The sequence below is a fragment of the Chiloscyllium plagiosum genome, chromosome 20 (genome assembly GCF_004010195.1).
Source record: "Chiloscyllium plagiosum isolate BGI_BamShark_2017 chromosome 20, ASM401019v2, whole genome shotgun sequence".
Taxonomy (NCBI): Eukaryota; Metazoa; Chordata; class Chondrichthyes; order Orectolobiformes; family Hemiscylliidae; genus Chiloscyllium; species Chiloscyllium plagiosum.
This window is the reverse complement of record NC_057729.1, coordinates 43,730,416-43,756,436: the sequence shown is the minus strand read 5'-3', so window position 1 is coordinate 43,756,436 and position 26,021 is coordinate 43,730,416. Positions and strand designations below refer to the sequence as shown.

General features: G+C 38.2%; 1 protein-coding gene across 2 annotated transcripts in view; it reads left to right on the top strand.

Annotated features, from left to right (window-relative positions):
- Window positions 1-26,021, top strand: part of osbpl2b (oxysterol binding protein-like 2b) — a 71,455-nt gene that overhangs the window by 39,778 nt on the left and 5,656 nt on the right. For both annotated transcript variants that reach the window (XM_043710639.1, XM_043710638.1), the window contains exons 6-13: window positions 2,422-2,556; window positions 3,057-3,154; window positions 4,799-4,981; window positions 11,053-11,160; window positions 23,089-23,178; window positions 23,561-23,684; window positions 24,198-24,326; window positions 25,415-25,538. In XM_043710639.1, coding sequence (XP_043566574.1) covers window positions 2,422-2,556; window positions 3,057-3,154; window positions 4,799-4,981; window positions 11,053-11,160; window positions 23,089-23,178; window positions 23,561-23,684; window positions 24,198-24,326; window positions 25,415-25,538 — 991 coding nt within the window. The remainder of the gene's footprint in view (window positions 1-2,421; window positions 2,557-3,056; window positions 3,155-4,798; window positions 4,982-11,052; window positions 11,161-23,088; window positions 23,179-23,560; window positions 23,685-24,197; window positions 24,327-25,414; window positions 25,539-26,021) is intronic.

Here is a 26,021-nt window from a genome sequence, read left to right as displayed (position 1 = left end):
CTGGTGTTGGATCGGGGTGGACAAAATTAAAATCGCACAACACCAGGTTATATTCCAACAAAGCACTAGCTTTCGGAGTGATGCTCCATCATTAGGTAACTGTGGAGCAGGACCATAAGAGACAGTTTTTGTAGCAAAAGACTACAGTATCATGCAACTGAAATGATATATCGAACAAACCTAGATTGCTATTAAGTCTTTCATCTTTTAGAATAGGTTGCAAATTTTGATTCATTAGTATGTAATTCTCAAAGCTTCTTTTCAGTCAAATTCTCGGGGTAACTTGAGGTTTTATTTTTTAAAAAGTGAAAGCTCAGACAATGCATTAAAGGTGTGAGGTTAGATTCTGTCTGTATCTCAATCTGGAGTCAAACTGGTTCTACTTTCAAAGTGAAATTTATAAAATGTTGCATGGATGGACTTCCTGCATTGACTGTCTGCCGATTTTGTGCTTTCTGAGCAAAATAGAATGCATCTGGAAGTATACTTCTGTAAATGCAAATTGAGAGGGCCTGCGAGAGTGAGTGAGTGAGTGTATGTATGTATATGGGAGAGTGTATGGTGTAGTAGGGTCACCTGTAGTGTGACATGAACCCAAGGCCCCAGTTGAGGCCATCCTCATGGGTACCGAACTTGGCTATCAGCCTCGGCTCGGCCACTCTGTGTTGTTACATATCCCGAAGGTCGCCTTTGGGGATAGTCACCCGAAGGTCTGAGGCTGAATGTCCCTGACCGCTGACGTGTTCCCCGACTGGGAGGGAACACCCCAGTCTGGCGATTGTGGCATAGTGTCCATTCATCTGTTGTCATAATGGCTGGTCTCCTCTAGATTAAGTTTTTCATCTTTTAGTTGCAGGTTTCAGTTCATTAATATGTAAATCCCAGAACTTCTTTTAAGTCACATTCTTGAGATAACTTAACTAAAGGTTTTATTTTTTTAAAAAGTCATATCTCAGCTCAGACAATGCATTAAAGGTGTGAGGTTAGAGTCTGTCTGTCTCCCAACCTTGAGTCAGACTGGTTCATTTCCAAAGTGGAATTTATAAAATATTACATGGATTGATTGTCAGTATTGACTGCCTGCAGATTGCTTTTTGAGTAAAAGAGCATGTATCTCAAATATAATCTGCAAAGTACATCATTTCAGTTGCATGATGCTAATCTTTTGCTATAAATTCTGTGTCTTATTGGTCCTGCTCCACAGCTACCTGATGAAGGAGTAGTGCTTCCATATAAACTGTTGGACTATAACTTGGTGTTGTGATTTTTCACTTTGTCCAACATTTCTGACTGACCTATTCTTGACCCTCTAAAATGTCAGATGACTGAAACTCTCCTGTCACATTGTGTAGTCATTGTTCTTGCCCATCACCCCATTTCTTGTTGAGGTATGTTGACCTCCAGGCTTCCAATTTAAACTTCTCAATTTCAAGTTCAAATTCACTTCATAGCTTCACCTCCCCATGTTTCTTCACCCTGAAAATGCTGCTTGTTTTGCTTGCCCTTCACTCCCTTAAACCCCTGGTCATTGCAGCTATGTATGTTCGAAACTCTGAACTCTGTCTCTAAATCTTTCCACGAATATCTCTTCTTTTAAGGCCAATCTTAAAGTCAACTTACTTTCCCAAAGTTTTGTTACTGCTTTAACTCCATTTCAGTTTTATCTGTAAAAAATCTCTGGGCAATACATTGGGATATGTTTCTACATTATCAGGGCATTATAAATGTAAGTGCAAGGTGTTGACACCTGAAAATATGGATAGAAACAAAAAAAAGGCAGAAAAATGTCATTTTTCTGTTGCATACTTTTGACAGCTTTTCTTTTTTAAAAAAAAATTATTTTGCCTTTTAGTTAAGCAATGCGAGGAAAACACTCTTAAAGTTGTTCAGTGCAGCAGGATTTTCTTTCAAGCTTTGAAGCCTTGGGTTCAAATGACAGTTCTGAGACAGCACTTGCTGTCAGTGAGACTAGCTCAGCAATATTCTTGAAGCAGCATCCTAATTCGTTATTTTTGAAATTCACTGCTGTATTAATGACAGCAAACTGGGCTTAATCAGAAAGTCCGGTACTCTAGAGTCTTTGCATTTTCAAGGACCCTCATGAATGCACCCTCAGGGAAAATAAGTTAGTTAATCGGAATGAGGGAAGCTATTAGGCCCCTTGACTTCTGGATTGCAGAATTTGGGCTGCTTCACAGTCTCCTCTTTGGGTGGTGAAACCTCCAGCTCTTAAAATTCCCAACCTGAATTATTGAAGCAAATTCACCTGCATTAGACACTGCCGCCTTCTATACAAGGTTGAGTGTTCACTCCCAATTAGTCCTGAGTTATATAAATTGACTGCCTGTCTCCATGGTGCAGGCAGCTAGCTTCTTGTGTATTATATAAAAATTGACTATCTTCATTTTTTGTCCTTTTTAGGAATTGTCAAAAATTACTATGCCCATTATATTCAATGAGCCTTTGAGTTTTCTGCAACGAATTACAGAATACATGGAACATACGTACCTCATCCACAAGGCTTCTATGCTTTCTGATTCAATAGAGAGATTACAGGTAGGTATATTTCGATGGATCCAGCTGAAGATATCTTCGTTTGGTGCCTTTTTAGTGCACATGCTTGAGAATTGAAATAATGTTGTCAAATCTGAAAGCTAAAAGTTGTAGGTGAAACGATTAGTAAAGGTTTAGGATGTGTGAAATTTGAGATTAAATATATTTAATTTGGTTTTAAATTGATTTGAGTCACAACCCAAAATCTTTAGACATTGTTGATTTGATATCCAAGTTGCTGAATTTGCAACGTTCCAAGTATTTCAAATAGGTGTCAGGTGCAGCAAAATTAAAGTGATCTCTGATGCTGGTCTAAATATTAATTTGGGATAAATGCAGGAAAATTGGCCCTTTTTCAATTGCAGCAATGTAAAACAAATGTTTGTGGCATTTGGCAAACTTGCAGTTCAGCCCTTTAGCTTAAAAAGGATCTTAAATGAGCTATTTGGCACATTCTGTAGGTATCGCTTTAAACTTCAAAGCTTTATTTATTTATTGCATAGACTGTAGCTGCATTTGCAGTTTCTGCTGTTGCATCGCAATGGGAAAGGACTGGAAAGCCATTCAACCCACTACTGGGTGAAACCTATGAACTTAGAAGGTAAGAGAAATTGCAAGGTTCCACACAAATAACATCTATTAGTACTAGTTACGTTGGTTTGCATAAAACAGGACCAAAGAAGGGATCACAAGCTCTAATATTGCAATGGCCATCGTAGAATTGAATTATAACAGCTGTGTTCCCATTCTGATTAGCCCCTGCTCTTGCAGAATGATTGTGACAATTTTCAAAATAGGATCGCAATTGGAAAATGTTTGAGAAGATGTGTAATTGGTTCGTATCTGGAACTGCTGTGAATATAATAACTATATAGCTGCAGAACCAAATTGCAAGTTGGCTAATGAAAGTTTAGTGGTGTTTCCCTTTTGAAATAATGGGAGGTGTAAATCCCTTTGAAAGAAATGTTAATAGTAAATCATCTCAGAATAATGTAGAACCTGGGGCGGGATGGGGGGGGGGATAAAAAAAGTTGTTGATTTTTACCAGGACATTTGCTACTGAACTCAGTTACTTAAAATTATTGCTCATTAATGGAGTAAATGCTTGACCATATTTCCTGTAATTCTATCTTCTGCCCCCTCCCCCTCTCTATCACTTCCTCTCTTAGCACATTTTGAGGCTAAAAGTGCAGATTCAATAAACAACTTGGCTCCAGATAGTTTGTGGTATAATTGAATTAGATAAGAAGTAATGTGTAGGCAATATCTGTCTCCTGCTCAAGTTGTCTGTCCACTTTTGTAGGAAAACACTGCAGTTGGATGAGATTTGAGTTTTACTTGAGATATGAGACATGCTGATCTAATTCATTTTTGTTTTTGAGGCATCTTGAACTAACAGTTTGTCTATTTGAAAGTTAATGATGTTTGTAGTGACTAGCTGTGAAGTTTGTTTAAATTCACTTGTGGGATGTAGGCATCGCTGGCTGGCCAGCATTTATTGTCTGTCCCTAGAGAAGAAATGGCCTTGGGAAGGTGGTGGTTAGCTGCCTTCTTAAATCACTGCAGTTCACGTGCTGTAGGTTGTTGTACTATTGGGAGTGAATTCCAGGATTTTTATGCAGCAACAGTGAAGAGACAGCGATATATTTCCAAGTCAGTGGCTTGGAGGGGAACTTGCAAGTGTTCTTATACATCTGCTGCCATTGTTTTCCTGGATGGAAAGGATCATGGGTTTGGAAGTTGCTGTCTTTGGTAAATTTCTGCAGTGCATTTTTTGAATAGTAGCAGCGGTGTGTACTGAGCGTCAGTGATGGAGAGGGTGGTTGCTTGTGGATATGGTGCCAGTCGAGTGGTCTGCATTGTACTGGACAGTATTAACCTGCTTGAGTATTTTTGGAGCTGAACATTATCCACGCAAGTGGAGAGTATTTCATCACACTCCTGACTTGTGCATTTTAAGTGGTGGACAGGCTTTGGAGAGTCAGGAGGTGAATTATTTACCACAGTATTCCTAGTCTCTGACCTGCTGTCATAGCCACAATGTTTATGTGGCAAGACCAGTTGAGCTTCTGATGTTTAAGATATCATATGCAGTTATATTGTATAGAAACTGAACAATCTTTTTTTTTAAAAAACTGATGATTTATATAGATATATTGAATTTAGATTATTTAGAAAATTTCCAGAATTAAACTGATGGAAGTGAAATATTTATACCTTAATTATTTTGCTTTTTTTTTGGTAGGAATGATTTGGGATTTAGGCTTATTTCTGAACAAGTTAGCCATCACCCACCGATCAGTGCATTTTATTCAGAAGGCATTAATAAGGATTTCGTTTTCCATGGTTCTATCTATCCAAAGCTTAAATTTTGGGGAAAGAGTGTAGAAGCAGAACCACGAGGAACCATCACACTAGAACTTAACAAGTAAGTATGGTTTATAATTTGAGAGTGGAAATCTTAGTTTATTGTTCATCTTAGCACCAATTTTTAATAATTGAATAAGATATCTGCAGTTTAAATAGAAGAGAAAGTACTATTATTTGTGAAAAGGATTAACATTTCATAAAGAATACCTGAAAATTCTAAATTAGCATATTAACTGCAGATCCTTTTGTTAAATCACTCTAAGTCTATTGTTATAATGAAGATGTTGATAGCGTACCTTACATTTAGATAAATTACCATTCTGTAACTTGGAGTATTTATTTTGTATGATTATAATTAGTAAGGACGGCACCGTGGCTCAGTGGTTTGCACTGCTGCCTCACTGCACCAGGGTCCTTGATTCGATTCCTGCCTCCGGCAACTGTCAGTGTGGAATTTGCATGTTCTCCACATGTTTGTGCGGGTTTCCTCCCATAATCCAAATTGGCCATGCTAAATTGCCCAAAGTGTTGCGTGCATTAGTCAGGGGTAAATGTAGGGGAATGGATCTGGGTGGGTTACTGCTAGGAGGGTTGGTGTGGGCTTGTTGGGCCAAAGAGCCTGTTTTCCACACTGTAGGGAATCTAATCTAATAGTTTGAGGAATTCTCCCCCATCTTGGGAAAGATGGACTACACTGGTCAATTTAGACTAGCTTCAAAATCTTCAATTAGATTCTTTACTTGACTATTATATCTATCTTGTTTCTCCCCGAACAGGAATTGATCCAGCTGTGTGCTCAATGCATATTTGTAAACAAAACAGATTATATATGCCATTCAGACTAATATTTCTCAATATTTGGGGCAGCATGATTGCACAGTAGTTAGCATTGATGCCTCACAGTGCCAGGGACCCAGGTTTGATTCCACCATTGGGTGACCGTGCATGTGGAGTTTGCATGTTCTCCCCATGTCTTCCCATTTCCTCTGTGTGCTCCAGTTTCCTCCCATAATCTAAAGATGTGCAGGTTAGGTGAGTTGGCCATGCTAAATTGCCCATAGCGTCCAGGACTATGCAGGCTAAGTGGATTAGCCATGGGAAATGCAGGGTTACAGGGATAGGGTAGATGGGTGGGTCTGGGTGGAATGCTCTTAGGAGGATTAGATTAGATTAGATTCTCTACAGTGTGGAAACAGACCCTTCGGCCCAACAAGTCCACACTGACCCTCTGAAGAGTATCCCACCAAGATTCATTTCCCTACATTTACCTCTGAAATAATGCACCTAACACTATGGGCAATTTAGCATGGCCAATTCACCTGACCTGCACATATTTTGGAATTGATGTGGACTGGATGGTGTGAACTCGATGGGCTCCAGTTTCCACACAGTAAGGAATCTAAGATTTTTGGTGTATGTAAATTACATTAACTGCAACAGTTAATTAGGCATTACTTACCTGTGCTGTTGTTTAAGTGCCTGTGATCCTCCTCCCATCCTTCTCTTAGTTCAGTCAACTTATCCTTTTATTTCTTTTCCCCTCTTGTGTTTTGTAGCTTCCCCTTGATTGAATCTACACTAGTGGTATAATTGCTTCTTTTGGTAATGCATTTCACATTCTAATCACTCTGGGTTAAAAGAAAAGCTATTCTTGAATTTATTTCTGAGTATTTAAGACTCCTATTTGTGGTCTAGTCTGCAAATGGATGCAGCATTACATCTACCATCATTAAATTATTTCATAATCATAAAACTATTAGGCCACTCCTCAATCTCCTCTTTTTTCTAGAGAAAATAGCCCCAGCCTGTTCATCTTTCCTAGGAAGGAGGCATTGTTGGGCCTGAGTTGGGACAAGTGGAGCACAAGTGTGTTGGGGGAATATATGAGTAAGAATGATCATGAATGATTGAGGCTGAGCTTAGATGGTTTCTTGCTCTTCTTTGTTACTAAAATAGAAATTGGAAGAGAGCTGACTTTGAATATTTTTTTAAACTAAGAAGTAGATGTTCCAGTCCCACAGTGGACGCATTTCCACATGGAGAAAATGTTAGGAGAATTATAGCTACGTTTATTTGATGACAAGGACGTTAGAAAATCCGATGAAGCAAAAATTAAACAGGGTACATAATGTACTTTAGGTGAATTCTTCAATTAGGCCCAGTACAATAAATTGAGAGAAGTAGAGCATCATAGTCATACAGCACGGAGTCAGACCCTTTCGTCCAACCGGACCATGGCAACTGTAATCCCAAACTAACTGAGTCCACCTGCCTGTGCTTGGCCCATATCCCTCCAGACTTTTTTCCTTTTTATGTACTTGTTTTTTAAATGTCTTAACTGTACCCGCATCCACCACTTTGACTTCCTCTGCAAGCTAATTCCACATACAAACTACTGTGTAGAAAATGTTGGCCCTCATGTCCATTTTAAATCTTTCTCCTGTCACCTTTAAAATATGCCCCCTAGTCTTGAAATCCTTTATCATAGGGAAAAGATAACCTGCCATTCCCCTTATCTATATCCTTCATGACCTTAAAAACCTCTAAGGTCACCCCACGACCTTCTACGGTCCAGTGAAAGAAGTCCCAGTCTATCCAGCCTCTCCTTAGAAATCGAGCCTTCCATTCCTGTTAACATCTGGTAAATCTTTTCTGAACCCTCCCCAGCTTGACAATATCTTTCCTATAACAAACCGACCAGAACAGGACACAATACTCCAGAAGTGGCCTCACCAACGTCCTGTACAACCTCAATATGATGTCCCAACTCCTGTACCCAAAGGCCTGAGCAATGAAGGCAAGCATGTTAAATGCCACCTTAATCGCCCTGTCTACATGTGATGAAAACATCAAATAATTAAGTACTTGAACCCTAGCTTTCCCTGTTCAACACTGTAAGAGTGGCAAAAATGATTGAGAATGGAATGAGAGCTAACATGAGAGCTAACTGTGCCACCGTGGGCGGCACGGTGGCACAGTGGTTAGCACTGCTGCCTCACAGCGTCAGAGACCCGGGTTCAATTCCCGACTCAGGCGACTGACTGTGTGGAGTTTGCACATTCTCCCCGTTTCTGCGTGGGTTTCCTCCGGGTGCTCCGGTTTCCTCCCACAGTCCAAAGATGTGCAGGTCAGGTGAATTGGCCATGCTAAATTGCCCGTAGTGTTACGTTAAAAGGGGTAAATGTAGGGGTATGGGTGGGTTGCGCTTCGGCGGGTCGATGTGGACTTGTTGGGCCGAAGGGCCTGTTTCCACACTGTAAGTAATCTAATCTAATCTAATAAAAGGGAAGCCAGAAATTTTCTACCATAATGGAAATAGTAAGCAGGAAGCAAGAAGCAGAATTAGGATCAAGGAGGCTGAATTGTTTAGAGGTTCAAGGCAAGGCTGGAATTTATCATGAGTATTGGTGATTTACAAAAGAAGTAGATGCTGACAAAATATTGATAGAAGTGGAGATGATTGAGGTAGTGGACCTGGTGAAAATTGATAAGCAAGATGTACTGAAGGCTACGCTTGAGAGTGTCCAAATGGCTTGTTTCCCAGGTTGCTAAAGGAGCAGGATGAAGAAAAGGGTTTTCTATAATCTTTCAGTTTTCCTGTATATGGGGAGGTTACCAAAAGATTGGAGATTAGCAAATGTAACACCATATTGAAGGAAGGTATTCCTCAGAATATCACAGGAAAGTCAGTTTAATATTAGTGGTAATGTTTTAGAAACAATAATTCCAAAAAACCAAATCAGTCTAGAATTGTAAAAGACAGATCCCACTTTACTAGTCCAATTATTTTTTTAAATGAAGGGAAGGTTGACAAAGGGAAGGTAATAAATATTGTGAATATACATTTTAAGGAAACCTTTGATAATGTACCACATGAAAGACTGGTTATAAAAATGGTCAGTATCAGTTTGGCCAAAAAAACCTCATTTCAGTACATCGTGTCATGGTAAACAATGGTGTCCTCCAAAATTCAGTACCAGGATTTTTGTTTTTAAATAAAAACCTGGGTATTGGTGCCTAGAGAAAAGTTTCAGAATTTGCTGTTGATACATAATTTGGACCTCTGGCAAACAGTGAGGATGATACCAATGACTGCAACAGGATATAAAGTGTCTGCCTATTCTGCTAGCCCGTTGGCAGTTGGAAAAGTATGGATTGTACCTTTTTGGCAGAAGAGACTGGGTGAGGCATTATAACTCAATGGTCTAATTTTAAAGGTGAGGCAGGTTGATGACTGTAGATCTTTAAAAGCGGCAGAGCACATCGAAAAGTCAGTAAAACGTGGGATTTTGGACATGATAAATAGAGATAATTATAAAAGCAAGGTAGAAGAAAGTGAGGACTGCAGATGCTGGAGACCAAAGTTGAAAAATGTCGTGCTGGAAAAACACAGCAGGACAGGCAGCATCCGAGGAAGGGCATTCCTGAAGAAGGGCTTATGCCCGAAACATCGATTCTCCTGCTCCTCGGATGCTGCCTGTCCTGCTGTGTTTTTCCAGCACCACATTTTTTAACAATAAAAGCAAGATAGTTAGGCTCAAACTTTAGTAAGCCCTGGTTAAATTACAACTCTTGTATTCTATCCAGTCTAGCCGCTTCACAAAAGCTTTACCAGAATGAGCAGTGAGACCAGTGATGGCTTTTAGCTGCACGGTTAGTTAGGGGTTGCTGAGGTTGTTTTCCATGGAACAGAAGAGATTAAGGGAAGATTTGAGATGTACACGATTATAACATGTTTATGAATATTAGAGAAAGATGTTAACTTTAGCTAATTTTACAAAGTCCAAGGGATATGAGGAAGAACTTTTTTTTTAGTGCAATAAATGATAATGACCTGTAATTGTATGCCTACGAAGGTGGTGGAAGCAGTGAAGATCAGTGATTTCAGAAGGAAATTGAATAGACACTTGAAGGATGACCATAATTACAGATTGGGCTAAATTTTACCAGCCCACTGGAATAGGAAAAAGGAATAGCGGAACTTGGCCACCCATTGACCAGATACAGGCACCAAATATTCAAGTTGATGGGCCAATTAACACCCATTTAAAATGTCATTTAGTATTTTGTTAGTAGTTGTGGGCATGTTTGCCGAGCTGAGAAGTTGATTTGAAGATGTTTCTCGTCCCCTATCCAGGTTACATCTTCAGTGCCTAAAACATACCCACACTTAATGCAACTGGCATCCAAGCTACAAATCTTTACACAAAACTTGAACTTGAAAGATAGAAATAGGCAAGATTCCAAGTATTAATAAATGCTTTTGGGAGCAGGGTGTGTTTCAAATAAATGGAATTGATTGAATTGCTGCTCAGGTAGCCTGTGTGAACTAATTCTGGTCGACGTCCTCGTTCTGATCATAATTACAGATTGGGCTAAATTTTATTAGCCCACTGGAATAGGAAACAGGAATGGCAGAAATTGACCAGACACAGGCACCAAATATTCAGGTTGATGGGCCAATTAACACCCATTTAAAATTTCATTTGGTATTTTATTAGCATTGCTACCAACGCATGAGAGAAATCTCCTTAACTGGCCTTCATGCTGATGTGCTCTTTTCTTCTCTCTGCAGTTTTAGCTGCAGGTACCTGTATCAGTGGTGCTACTAAAATTCTGGTTCTTTAATTGGCTAGGTGTCCCTATGAAACAGTGCCCACCATTAAACGTCCTGCCATCCCATTGCCCTGAAAAAAACTCTCACCCCAAGTTTAAAAAAAGGAGCTAGGTGGCAGGACAATGTGACTTTTTGCAACACCTAGCCCTTTCGCTATTAAAATTTGTACGGTTTTGTTTCAAGCACATGGACTGCAGAATTATAAAGAATGTTAAATTCATCTCATCTGTAAATTTAGAGAAGTTTGTTATTTTTATTTTCAGTAAGTTTAAATTCTTAATGGTGTATTAAGAATTTGATATGAGGGAACCATGTGATATGAATACAGGTGGAGGAATGACCTGTGTATATTTTGTTCAAATACAGGCCTTTGCCAGAAGTAAATTTTTGTTTTTATATAAGTTCAACAACATTTTATATAATATATTTTGTATACAGCATGTTTTACAGTTATTGCATTGAACTGTATTTGGAACAAATTGTTGAAATTGGTTATTTTGCTTTTTTTCCAGGCACAATGAGGCATACAGTTGGACAAATCCTTCATGTTGTGTACATAATGTTATAATTGGCAAACTATGGATAGAACAGTATGGAACAGTAGAAATTGTGAATCACAGGTAAGCTTGATTTAAGAAAAGAACTAATAGTAAAGAAAAAAATGGCTTAGCATGTCAGGAAGCATCTATGGAGAGAGAAACAATGATCGAGATTGTTGACGATAATTAATCTGAACATCATGTCTCTCCAGATGTGCTGCTTGACCTGCTGAATATTTCCAATATTTTTAAATTCTTGTTTGCCTAATGAATTATCATGATATAGTTAATGACACCTTAATACAATTGAAAGAATGTAACCTGTGTTGTCATAAATTGGTTTACTTGTATGGATAATTTTAAATGTTAAACATAATTGCCGAGTAAATTGTAGATATGGTAGTGGTTTAGATTTACAAATGAGTGCTGCCCTTATGAGTAATAATTTAAACAAATGCTTCTGGCCAAATGTGGGTCTTCTCTTACACTGTTCTTATCTCTTTTTGTTGTTTTGTTACTAGATGAGTTGTTTAGTTTCTTTGTCATTCATAACCTGCATCAATAATAGGCTCAAATATTTCTGTCTGAACTATTAGCTAAATGAATCAGCTTTGGTTAATTCCTTGTTCTTGAGACTCCCTACCATAATCTGAACTCGTTCTTAAAATTTTCATATAGAGATTAAATAATCTTATGTGCTACCTATCTTTCTGCCTCAATTTTTTTTGTATGTGTATAAATCCAATTTTGTGCATAAATATATTTTTATAACCATTTAAAAAGGAATTTTGAATACTATATAAATCCATCATGGAAGTTTGAGCATTTGATCATGAATCTCCCATCTAAAATTGATGTTTGGTTTCGGCTGAATGTGTGTGTGAATTATCATGCTCATTGTAAATATAAACGTGCTTTTATTGCAGTTTGATCAAGCCATGATTTATACAGAATGCATCGAATCATATACTTCCTCATACAGGAGGACACCATTTACCCTCTCTCTGAAAGAGCTATCAATTAATTGTGCACCCCTGTTCTTACAGTATGGCCATACAGTTTTTTTCTTTATAATTATTGTTTCCATGCCCCCTCATGTAGTGTATTCTGGTTCATAACATGAATGTTTACCAGTCACTTTTGCCAATCCCTAATTGCTCTCGAGATGGTGACGAACTGCTTTCATGGACCACAGCTCTCCATTTGGTGTAGCTGCACCCACTGTGCTGTTAGGAAGGGAGTTCAGGTTTTCACCTAGCAGTAGTGAAGAGTCACTGTAAACTGCAAAATCAGGATGGTTTATGACTTGAAGAAAAAGGAAGCATGTGGTGCATTTTGGAATAATTAAAGCAATAGAAATCAGGGAGAATATCTCAAATGCAGGAGAGAAGCTAAGGCTGGAATAAGGAAGGCTAAGAGGAGCAATCTGCGTAAGCTCCAGGCTGAAGGAAACTATATAGCATATTATTGTATTATTATTACAGCATAATATTTTGCTTCTGTCTTTGTCACCATCTTCTAAATTTGATAATGGCTCAGTTGAAAACATAGGTTTTGAGCAACTGAATAGTATATGATAGCTAAAGAAGTGCTTAAAAAGTTAGCAACTGTCCAGGTAGAGACGTCGCCAGGCTCAGATGGATGTATCTTAGATTGCTGAGAGAATTAAAAGAGCAAATTATGAACCATTGACGGAAATTTTCCATGCCCCTCTGAACACAATATTAATATTGCAATGTGACACCATTGTTTAAGAAAGGGAGAAAGGATAACCCAAGAAACTACAGACCTGTCAGCTTGACGTCCATATGGGAAGACTGATGAAGGCCATAATATGGAATAAAGTAAACATATACATTTAGAAAAAAATTAACTAATAGTAGACAGTCAACATGGCTTTGTCAAGGGCAGATTATGTATGACAAATTTAATTGAGTTATTTGACGAGATGACACAGGCAGTGAATGAGGGTAGTATTGCAAACGTTGTATATTTGGACTTTAGGAAAACATTTGAAACAGTAGGTTGGTTAGCAAATTAGAATTATTTGGAATTGATGGTTCCTTGACAGCATTGATTAAAAGTTATCTAAAAGATGGAAAACTGAGGATAGGTATAAATGGGCATTTCTCAAACTAGAGAGAAGTTGAAAGTGGTATTCCCCAGGGATGGGTGTTGGGACCCTTGCTTTTTCTGATAAATATAAATGATTTGGAGATGGGTATTGATGGCAAAATTTCTAAATTTGCAGATAATACTAAGCTAGGAGAATAGTGAATTGTGAAGATGCTCAGCAACTTCAGGGGGACATTGACAAGTTGGCTAAATGGGTAGACACTTGGCAAATGAATTTCAATGCAGAGAAATGTGAGGTAATGCATTTTGGTAGAAGAAATAATTTGGAGGTGCTGGTGTTGGACTGGGGTGGACAAAGTTTAAAAATCACACAACAATCAGGTTATGGTCCAACAGGTTTAATCGGAAGCACTAGCTTGTGGATCGTTGCTTCTTTATCAGGTGGTTGCGATGAACCACCTGATGAAGAAGCAGCACTCCAAAAGATAGTGCTTTCAAATAAACCTGTTGGACTATAACCTGGTGTTGTGTGATTTTAACTTAGTAGAAGAAATATGGAGAGACAATAAAGGTTTAATGGTACAACTTTGGGGGGAGTACAGGAGCAGAGAGACTTCTGGGTTTAGATTAGATTACATTACATTACAGTGTGGTTCTGAATCACATCTAGAAATTGTGGCCTGCAAGAATCAGCTCACACACGGAAATAAAATTTACTAATGGAGCTACCCATAAAACTAATACACATTACTACAGTTTTCAACAGAGAATATCAACTGCAAGCGAACATTTTAACCCTATCAGATTTAGCTTCCTGTTTCAACTTTAAAATATGAGCTGGGTGTTTTTGATAACATCCACAATTGATGATAAACATATTAAATAAATACATTTAGATTAGATTAGATTAGATTAGATTAGATTACAGTGTGGAAACAGGCCCTTCGGCCCAACAAGTCCACACCGACCTGCCGAAGCGCAACCCACCCATACCCCTACATTTACCCCTTACCTAACACTACGGGCAATTTAGCATGGCCAATTCACCTGACCTCCACATCTTTGGATTGCGGGAGGAAACTGGAGCACCCGGAGGAAACCCACGCAGACACTGGGAGAACGTGCAAACTCCACACAGACAATCGCCCGAGGCGGGAATTGATCCCGGGTCTCTGGCGCTGTGAGGCGGCTTCTTGTATATGATTCTCTGCAGGTGGCCAGGCAAGAAGGCTTGTAGGATCCTTGCATTTATAATAGAAACATAGAGTACAAAAGCAAGGATGTGATGCTACATCTCTACAAATCATTGGTCAGACCACATTTTGGCATATTGTGTTTAGTTTTGGGCATCTTATTTCGGGAAGGATGTTAAAGCCCTGGAGAGAGTTCAAAGGAGATTTACAAGAATGATACCAGGAATGAAGGATTTAAGATACAAAGAAAGATCAGGCAGATTGAGTATAATCTTTTCTGCTCCAAAAAGAATAAGTGACCTTATTAAGATATTCAAAATTATGAACAGTTTTGACAGGGTAAATAAAGATATTCTGTTTTCACCAATTGCTATGTCACTAACTAGGGGTCACAATTTCAAGATTGTAAGCAGGAGAGCTAGGAGTGAGATGAGGAGAAACTTCTTTACTTAGAGACTTGTTAGGATTTGGAATGCGCCGTCTGGGAGAATGGTGCAGATGGATTCCATAGGAGGTTTCATAAATGTACTGGGTATATATTTGAAAGTGATGAAGTTAGAGAGCTATGGAGATGGTGATGAAGAACAGAACTAGCTGGGTACCTCTTCTGGGAGCCAAAACAGGCGCGATGGATTGGATGACTTCCTGTACTTTAAATTTCTATGGTACTATGATAAAGGGTAAGGAATCTGACTTCAGTCACAGCAGATGAGGGGACAACTATTAGAAGGGGAGCAGTCAACACAGAATTGAGGGTGTTATACTTAAATGCACACAGTATACGAAACAAGGTAAATGAGATTTTGGCACAGATTAAAATTAGCAGGTGAGATTTTGTGGGTATCACAGAGACGTGGCTGCAAGGGGATTAGGGTGGGAACTAAATATCCAAGTATATGGAAGAACAGGCGGATGGGTAGTGGAGGGGGGAGTTGCCATGTTAGTAAGAAATTAAATTAAATTGAGAGCATGAAGTGACATGGAGTCAGAGAGCAAAGAATCTGTGTAGATAGAGTTGAGGAACACAAAGGAAAAAAATACTGGTGTGTGTAGGGAGATGTGTATAGGTCTCCTACCAGTAATAAGGTTGTGGAGAAGATGATAAATCAAATGATAGAAAAGGAATGTAAGAAAGGTAGTATTAGAATAACCATGGTGGACTTCAATATCTGAGTGGATCTCAAGGAAAGGAATTTGTAGGATGTCTTTTTGGAGCAGCTTGTGCTAGAGCTCACTGGGGAACAGGTAATTCTGGAATTGGTGATGTGTAATGAGACAGACTTGATTGAGGAGCTTAAGATGAAGGAACCCTAGGGGTTTACACCATAATTCACCTTGCAGTTTGAGGAAGGAATAGGGATCTGTTGTGATGGCATTACAATTAAATAAAGATAACTACAAAAACATGAGGGAGGAGTTGATTGAAGGGGAGCCTAGCAGGGAAGATAGTGGAGTAGGAATCACAGTGGTTTCTGGGAGTAATTTGGGAGGTACAACAATTCAACCTGAGAAGGAAAAATGTACTAAGGGGAGGACAAGGCAACCATGGTGAAAGAAGTCAGGAATAGCAGAAAAGAAAAAGAAAAAACATATGCTATGGTGAAGATTAGTGGAAAGTCAGAGGATTGAGATGCCTTTAAAAACCAGCAGAGAATGACAAAAGGAAGGAGTGGAGAAGATGAAGTATGAGAGTAAGGTAGCTAGTAATATAAAAGAAGATTGCAAGAGTTTTTTAGATATCTAAACGATAAGCGTGAGGCATTGGGCCACTGGAAAACAAGGCTGGAGAAGTAATGGGGAACAAAGAAATGGTGGAGGAACTGAATTGATACTTTGTATTAGTATTCACAGTAGAAAACACCAACGGGATACCAGAACTTCAAGGAGTCAGAGGCAGGGTAAGTTAGTAGCCATCACTAAGCAGAAGGTGCTGGGGAAACTTAAAGTTCCGAGGTGGATAAATCAGCTGGGCCAGATGATTACACCCCAGAAATTTGAAGGAGAGATCTGAGGACATTGTAGAAGCATTGGTGAGGATCTTTTAGGAATCTCTAGTTTGGAAGTGACCCAGAGGACTGGAAAATGGCTAATATAACACCCCTGATTGAGAAGGGAGGGAAGCAGAAGACCGGACAATCTAGGTCAGTTTTCCTGACTAGGAGATTTTAGAGTGCATAATGAAGGATGAAATTGCAGGGTACTTTGTCAGTGTACAGTAAAATAGGGCTGAATTAGTACAACTTTGTCAAGGGGAAGTTGTGCCTGACAAATCTGTTAGAATTCTTTTGAGGAGGTAACGAGCAAATTAGACAAAAGAGACCCAGTGGATGTGATCTGTTTGGATTTCCAAAAGGCCTTTGACAAGGTGCTGCTCAGAAGGCTGCTAAATAAGACACAGGTTGATAGGTTATTCTGGTATAATGTGCATTTCGTCGATGCGAATTGGCTAGAACACAATTGGCAAATTCTGGACAGTGTTTGGATAATGCAAACTTTCTACTGAACTGGTATAACTGTCTTCTATAGCACAATTTTCTATAGTGGTTTTCCTTAGCAAAAATTTCTATAGTGGGAGCTGGCAGAGGAACACAGCTGCTGTGCAATACCAGAATGCTCTGTGAGAGCCCCATGGTGTTAGGGGCAAGGTACTTGCATGGATTGAGGAATGGCTGACTGGTAGAAGACAGTAAGGAGTGTTTTTCAGGACAGCAACTAGTTATGAGTGGAGTTTTGCAGGGGGCCGTGTTGGGACCACAACTATCCATGTTATGCATAAATGATCTGGAAGAAGGATCTGAGTGTATTGTTGCTAATTTTGCAGGTGACAAAAAGATAAGTGGAGCGGCAGGAAAGCAGTTGAAGGATTTAGGTTGGGAGTGGGCAAAGAACTGGCAGATGGAATACAATGTGTGAAGTATGAGTTTATACATTTTGGTAGGAAGAATACTGTTTTCTAAATAGAGAAAGGCTTTGGAAATCTGTAGCACAAGGAGACTTGAGAGTCTTAGTTTAGGACTCTTTTAAGGTTAACATGTTGAGTCAGATGGTAGTTACAAAGGCAAATGCAATGTTAGCATGCATTTCAAGAATACAAGAGCAGAAATATATGGCCTCAACAATACAAGTCACTGGTCAGGCCACGTTTAGGATATTGTGAGCAGTTTTCAGCCCTATATGTAAGGAATGATATGCTGGCTTTGGAGGGGGTCGAGAGGAATGATCCCAGGGATGACTGGCTTTTCATTTGAGGTGTGTACTTGATGGACTTTAGAGGGATGAGGGAGAAAGCTGATTGAAACTTACCGAATACTCATAAGCCTGGATAGAGTGGATGAAGAGAAGATGTTTCTACTGATAGGAGAGATTAAAACCCCAGGACACCGCCTCAGAGTGAAGAGATGAACTTCAAAACTAAGATGAGTTATTTCTTTAGCCAGAGGGTGGTGAAATGGTGGAACTCTTTGCTGCAGAGGGCTGTGGATGACAGGAGAACGGTGTTGAGGAACATATAAACCATGATTGAATGGCAGAGTAAATCTGTTTGGTCTAATGGCCTAATTCTGCTCCTATATCTTATGATTTTACAGTTATCAAAATCTCGAGTCCCTGAGAGACTAAATCATATTACCACAGTCTGAAATTTATTCAGTGATGGCATTTCTGCAACCTTTGGGGCAGGGAATTCTAAGAGTTCATGACTCGCTGAAATAATTTGTCCTCTCACCAGTTTCAAATGATGAGCCTCTTATTCTGGCAACTGTTTAATCAAACCTCTTCATAATCTTGAATGTTTAAGTAAAATCACCTCTCATTGCTCTAAACTCCAGAGAACATCTTGTGTTTATTTAGTCTCATCATATAAGAATCCTCTCACCCCAGGGATCAATATAATGAACTTTTGTTATACTGCTTTCAATGCAAACGTGTTCGTTCTTAATTATAGAGACCAAAATTGCACACAATCTACCAAAGCACAAATCTCTCCTAACCCCATGTAGTTGTGGCAAAATGTCTTGATTCTTGAACTCCATTCTTTCTGGATTAAAGGCCAACATACCTTTTGTCCCCCCTCTAATTGTTTGCTATACCTGCAAGGTATTCGGTGTTCCCAGTATGTTCATCAAATTCTGAGAGTATCAACATTTACAAGTTTTGTATCTTTTTTAAAAATGTTATACCTTTTTTCAGATCACTTTTCCATATAATCTGCCCCCTTGTTGTCTAGTTACTAAACCTGTCTATATTTCTTTGTGTCTTCCTTACAGCTTGCATTCCCACCTAGCTTTGTAACATCAACAAACTTGAATATACTTGTGCTCTGGTGCTTCATCTAAGTTATTAATATAGATTGTAAATAATTGGCCCAGCACTGATCCTTGCACCAATTTGAAAATGGTCCATTTATTGTTTCACTTTGTTTCTTGACGGGAAATAAAGTAAAACAATACTCTATCCGTTGTAATATTCTACCCCTAACTCCAGCTTTCAGGCTTTCTTTATCAAATGTGTTTTAGAAATTCAAGTCTACTTCAAACACGGTTACCCTTTATCTACTTTTTTTGTTATATCCTCAAAAAAACTAATAAATTTGTCAAATGGAATTTCCCTTTTGTAAGCCTATGTTGACTTGTTTTAATCTTGCTATGCTTTTCTAAGTGTATTGCTAAGAACTCTTTAATAGAGTCAGCACTCTCCTGATGAGTAAGTTCAGCCTAAGTAGCCTGTAGTTCCTTGTTTACTCTCTTTTTTTTATAGCAGCATTTATATTTGATAACCTCCTTCGGGCTGGAACTGTTCCAGAATCAGTAGAATTTTATGAAATCATCGCTACAGAAGTAGTGACTAGCTATCTCTTAATTTTCAGATGACATAAATCTGGATAGTCAGGTGAATTGTGAGGAGAATGCAGAGATGTTTCAGTGTGATTTGAACAAATTGAAAGTGGGCAAATGTATAGTGATGAAGTATAATGTGGATAAATGTGAGGCTATCCACTTTGTAGCAAAAACAAGAAGGTGGATTATTATTTGAATGGCGATGGATTGTGAAAGGGAGAGGTGCTATGAAAAAGAACCAAAGAACAGTGTATGCTAGAAATCAGAAGTTCAAACAGAAATTGATAGAAAATCTCAGGAGAGGTGCAATGAAAACTGGGTGTCCTCGTACACCAGTTGCTGAAAGTAAGTTTTCAGTATAGCGGGCAGTAAAGAAGGCAAATGTTATAAAAGACAAACTGCAAAAATGGGAAACCTGAAAAAAAACACAACTTGCAGGAGAAACTCAGCAAGTCTGGCAGCATCTGAAAGAGAAAGAAGAGTTAACATTTTTAGTGGTTGATCCTTTAGAAGGATTGTCAGAAGGCCATTTATAGAAACCTATATAATTCTAAGCTCTAGACAGTCAACACAAACTTGATGACTAGGGAGTCTAGAATCAAGGGTCATAGGACTGAGATGACAAATATTTCACCAAAAGTGGTGACCCTTTGGAATCTTCTGTCACAGAACATAGTTGGTGGCAAAAAAATAGAGTGTCTTCAACAGGTCATAATTCCTGGAGCTGAAGGGATCAAAGAATATGGAGATAAAACAAGAACACATTACTCAGTTGGATAATCAGCCATGATCATACTGAATAGTGGAGTAGGTTCAAAGGGTTGAATGGCCTGCTCTTATTGTTTTCAGTGTTTCTATCTCTTAGTATCCTGAAATGTAGGCCATCAGGACTTGGGAATTTAACAGATTTTAATCCTTTTGAGTTTCTCCAATATTCTTCCCTACTGATTATAATTAGCTTAATTTCTTCACTCTTATTTTCTCTTTTCAATTCCCCATAATGATTTCTCTTATTTCTGCTTTTAAAGACACTTGTATTAGTTAATCTTTGCAAGAATGTGTACGTCTATATAAAAAGGCAATCTGTTTATATATTCCTGTCAGTTTACTTTTTTTTTGTCCCCTTTGGTAGCTTTTTGGTGATGCTTTGCTGGTTTCTAAAACAGTTCTATTCCTCCGGTCTAATAGTTGTCTTTGCAAAGTTATAAGCTCCTTTTAATTTCATATAATCCTTGATTTCCTTTATGGATCTTTCTTGCTGTGTTTTTGGTTTTCAGTAAAATATGTTTTTGTTCAACATTTGAATTTGTTTTTTTAAACATTTGCCACAATTTACTTTGGTTAAAAAATAAAATTTTGACATGAATCAGCTTCAGCCGGTTCCCCTTCACATTTATTTAATTTACGTGGTTTAAGTTGTTTGTTATAAGAGCTTTATACTTCCAAATTTAATGTGCAACTGCTGTGTTATAATCACCGCTTTCTAGTGGATCTTCTAGATTAGATTACTTACAGTATGGAAACAGGCCCTTCGGCCCCACAAGTCCACACAGACCCTCCAAAGAGCAACCCACCCAGACCCATTCCCCTACATTTACCCCTTCACCTAACAGTACGGACAATTTAGCATGGCCAATTCACCTAGCCTGCACATCTTTGGACTGTGGGAGGAAACCGGAGCACCCGGAGAAAACCCACGCAGACACGGGGAGAATGTGCAAACTCCACACAGACAGTTGCCTGATGCGGGAATTGAACCCAGGTCTCTGGCGCTGTGAGGCAGCAGTACTAACCATAATGTTATGCCACCGTGCCGCCCATAACATTACTAATTAACCTTGTTTTATTGCACAATATTAGATCTAAAACAGCTTTGTCACGAATTGATCATAGCATATTGCACCAGAAACTGTCACAAAAGCATTTTACCAACTCCTTTTCCAGATCAATTTAATTCACCTAGTCTGTGAAGATTGAAGTTCTCGTATCAATAAATTGTCTTTGTAACATTCCTTGTTTAATGATCTATCTGAAGGTACTACACAGCATCCTATAAGCTACTTCCACCAGCATCTTCTGACCCTCTGTCCGTTTTGATCCCATTTCTTGATTTTTCTCAGCCAGAATTCTTTCTCACTAACAATGTTATGCTACCCACAAGTATTAGGGCTACACTTTTTTTTTCCATTCTGTTTGTCTTTTCGAATTATTATGTACTCTGGAATATTTATTTCCAAACCTTGGTCATCTTGTAACCATGCCTTAGTAATGGTGATTAGACCGAAACCGTTGGACTATATTTGTGCCACATTTTTATCTATCATTTCTGATGATCTGTGTATTTGGATAGTGTAATTTCATTTGTTTTTAACTATTTCCGCATGAATATTATTCTTTGAACTATAACTGTTAAACTCTCTGCCTCTTGTCTAATTCAGCTTATTTTTACCCATATACTTTCCTTTTGCTTCAAGTTTTATCTTTGGATTTCTAAATCTCACTACCTCACCCTCTGTTAATATAAAGTATGTTTCCATATTCTGATGATATTTGCTGAAATACTTATATGGTGACATCATCCCAGTGGCTCTTCCCCTTCCTGGTATCAGGCCATTAATAATTTGAATTAAATTTAGGATGCTTCCATTACTAGTGGGAATTCACAATATCACATCTTTGAGATGGAGACTCAGTACTTCGGTATATCACCTAATTTTTGTCTCTTCTGTTCTGTTGTAGTCCTGGACCCTGTTCTGAGCACCAAAGGAATTTGGGACCTTTGCATTAAAACTAACTGTTGTGCTAGCTTATAGAATCACTTATGTTTGAAAGGGAATTTTTTTCGAGATTCAAAATACGTACTTACTGATGGTCATGTGTTCATAGATAAAATACAAAAATATGTTTATTAGAGTCGCATATTTGAATTTTAGTCCATAAATGCTGTTGGCTTTAGGACAATTCTTCTAACTCCTTGCTCATATTGGGAACAATATAGCATTGGAATAAGTGGATTAACGAGTTTTGTGAAGATTTGTAGCTCAGGTTGAGGTTTTGGATGTAGGTTTGCTCGCTGAGCTGTAAGGTTCATTTCCAGCCATTTCGTTACCTACTAGGTAATATCTTCAGTGGGCCTCAGACGAAGCAATGCTGAAAATTACTGCTTTCTATTTATATGTCTGGGTTTACTTGGGGTTGGTGATGTTATTTCCAGTGGTGAAGTCACTTTCTGTTCCTTTTCTCAGGGGGTAGTAGATGGGGTCTAACTCGATGTGTTTGTTGATAGAGTTCTAGTTGGAATGCCATGCTTGTCCTAGGATGGATGTGTTGTCCCAGTCGAAGTAGTGTCCTTCCTCCTCAGTGTGAGGATACCACTGAGAGAGGGTCATGTCTTTTTGACTAGTTGGTATTCATGTATCCTGGCGGCTAGTTTTCTTCTTCCACTTCAACTGGGACAACACATCCATCCTAGGACAATCCAAACAAAGACACACACAAGAATTCCTAGAAGCATTGCATTCCAACTAGAACTCTATCAACAAACACATCGAGTTAGTCCCCATCTACTACCCCCTGAGAAAAGGAATTGGAAGTGACTTCATCACAGGAAATGACATCACCAACCCAAAGAAACCCAAACATATAAATAGAAAGCAGGAATTTTCAGCATTGCTTCACCTGAGGCCCACTGAAGATGTTACCTTGTAGGGTAACGAAACGTCTGGAAATGAACCGTACAGCTCAGGGAGCAAACCTACATCCCAAATAAGTGGATGTTAATTTTATACCTGTACTACGATGCTGAATTGAAATCGAACAATACAATGAAGTTTCTTTCAAGGCAGTGTATGCAGTTTAAGTCCTTTTTACACTCCTGCTTTATGACCTCTTACTTCCTTTTGCAGTACTGGTGAAAAATGTTTGCTACATTTCAAACCCTGTGGGCTTTTTGGAAAGGAACTGCACAGAGTTGAAGGATACATTCAAGACAAAAGGTTTGAAGGATTTTTTTTCCACAATTCATGAAAGTGGGCATCGCTGGTTGGGCCAGCGTTTATTTTCTATTCTTATTGGCTCTAAGAAGGTGGTTGTGAGCTGCCTTCTTGAACCACTGCAGTCTAAGTCCAAATGCAAGCAAACGTTTCATATTAAAAAAAAATTAAATTGGTGCTGAGTCCTTGTCTTTGAAAAATACATTATTTTGGCCAAGAAGTCCTTAGGACATCAAGAATGTGGACATATATAGCATCTTTTTCTTTTTTCCAATAACTTGAAGCAAAAACTGTTGTTAACGTGGTTCAGATTTATTTTCCTTATGTTATGTTGTATTTCATCATTATACTAAAACTATATTGTGTCCATTTTCTGCCTTCTCAGTAAAAGGAAGGTGTGTGTAATATATGGCAAATGGACTGAATGTCTATGGTGTGTTGACACAAACACCTACGAGGCATTCAAGAAAAATGATAAGAAGGGTGGAGAGCAAAAGAAATTTAAGGAGGTAAACTCTTTTTATTGCTTTGTGTCCTATGAAAATGTACTTGAATTGTGCACTGTTATTGTATACTTTTTAATGTATGTAACAGCTAATTTTATTTTATGTTAAACCATATTCTTGCTATTTCGGCTTCCTTTGCTATTGTAATATTGCAAACATTTTATACATGTAAGTGGTATTTCTGCTGAATATCCATCAAAGTTACAACTAAGGAACAGGTCAAGCCCGAAGGGAGTTTATCCTATATGATACTTTTCTTCTGTACACAGCCCTTAAATTTAGTTAGCTTATGGTTAATATTGTGAAAACAGAATGTAATGTGTGCTGTGAAGTTTTTGCTGATAGGCATACTGACCGTGGTCACAGGTTATCACCTCACTCTTGAGATTTCTAGAAGTTTTTCTTATGTAATACAAGCTTTTTTTTTAATCAACTCCTACTCTTTCTCTGAATGGGTTAGTCATGTGCTATCTCTGAAAAAATACCTTTATAAAGCACATTATTGATGTTTTTCAGCCAGAAGATGATGTACGAACTGAAAATGATGAAGCTGATGACATGCCTGAAATTCAGGAAACTGTACAAGTTATTCCTGGAAGCAAACTGCTTTGGAGGATAGCAGCAAGACCTTCTCACTCTACTCAGGTAAAACTTAAAAGTGTGATATAACTTGGAGACTGCATACGTATGCATAATTCACTAGGTGCAATTTCTGATATTGAACAGCACATTGTTTAACTACAGAATAATTGAGAAACATTAATTTTCAATTTAGGTCTGTAAAAGTATAAACTCCTGAATGTTATAAATTATTTCTAAAAAGCTGAAATTGGCACTGAGCAGAGCACTGCTCACAGAGCATTGTGAGACAATGTCCTGAGAAATAAACAGTCAATTGAATTGTTACTCTGGTTACCTTATAGTTGCATACTTTGGCAGATTAAACAACATATCAGTAGTATTTCTGAAAAGATCAACAATATCACTGGTGATACTGTCCTACTCAGTTAAGGAATATATCTGTTTGACAAAAAGAGCAAATAATAATTAAATCACAGCTGCTAAGAGCAGTGAGTGTGAGGATTTGGTCAGTAACTGATTGTCAACCATTTGAAAATGCAACTTACTCTTGTTAGCTGCAATGATCAATTTGTTATGTTAAAACTCTTGCACTTGTCCTTTTTAAAAATCATATCCACATTTCATAATCTTCCTTTGTAAAATTATAATGTTACATCCTGTGTCAGTGAACGTGCTGAAGCACAAACACCAACATGTTGGTACAGTATGACAGATTTTCATTACAAGTGTCGACATAGGAATTTATAATGAAGTTATTTTTAACAAGTAAACTGAACAAGATTAAATCTATACTGACCCCAGCTCTTTCTGTCCATTAGATGGTGAGATTATAGCAGAAAAACTGGATTCATGAGATGAAAATACCTTCAAAGTCCCTTTTTATAAGTTAACTTGAAGTCCAATTTGGAAAGTGGATATGATTACCTAATTTGTAAGCAGTTAAATACTTTCATGTATTTATCCATATGAAAACTTAGGAGTCTGTTGATTTGAAGATCTCTTAGAAAAGCTTAAAATCTAGTGTTTCCAGCTTACAATCTATCCTGGTGAAAATGTATGTCAAACACCAGAAAATGTTTGCTAACATAACATGTGGTTACTATTATTTTGCTGTATAATACATAACAGCGGACAAATATTCCTATTTCTAGATGTATAATTTCACTAATTTTGCAATGATGCTGAATGAACTGGATGAGGAAATGAAGAATGTTTTAGCTCCAACGGATTGTCGTTTCCGACCCGATATCAGAGCTATGGAAAATGGAAACATGGGTATGTGTGTTAATCTAATAATTAGTCTTTATCAGTGATAGAACATACTTTCTTCAACTAGCTTGTTTTGATAGTTCATGCTAATTTGTTTGACAAATATAATTTTAAAACAGCTCAAATAATCTAATTAATGTTATAGCCCGTAACAGTATGCCTTAAATCATGCAGTAACAACAATCTAAGATCAAGCATCTTGATAATAATAAAATACATGTGCTAAAATTTGACCCAGCAAAAAATTCTGTGATAAATGTATGGTAGTCTTATGTTGAGTTCTAAATTTAATTGATTGATGTTTGGAGTCTGCCTCTGGGTTGTGCCCAGGGTGTGTCACGTGCTGAACATCTGATGTGGTTTTGGAGGCTGGTTTTTGAGTGGCAGTTCATCCTACAGCCTGAATAGTGAGGTCAACTAATGATTTTCTCTCTCTCTCTCTCTCTTTCTCTCTCTCGCTCTGTCTCGCTCTCGCTCTCGCTCTCTCTC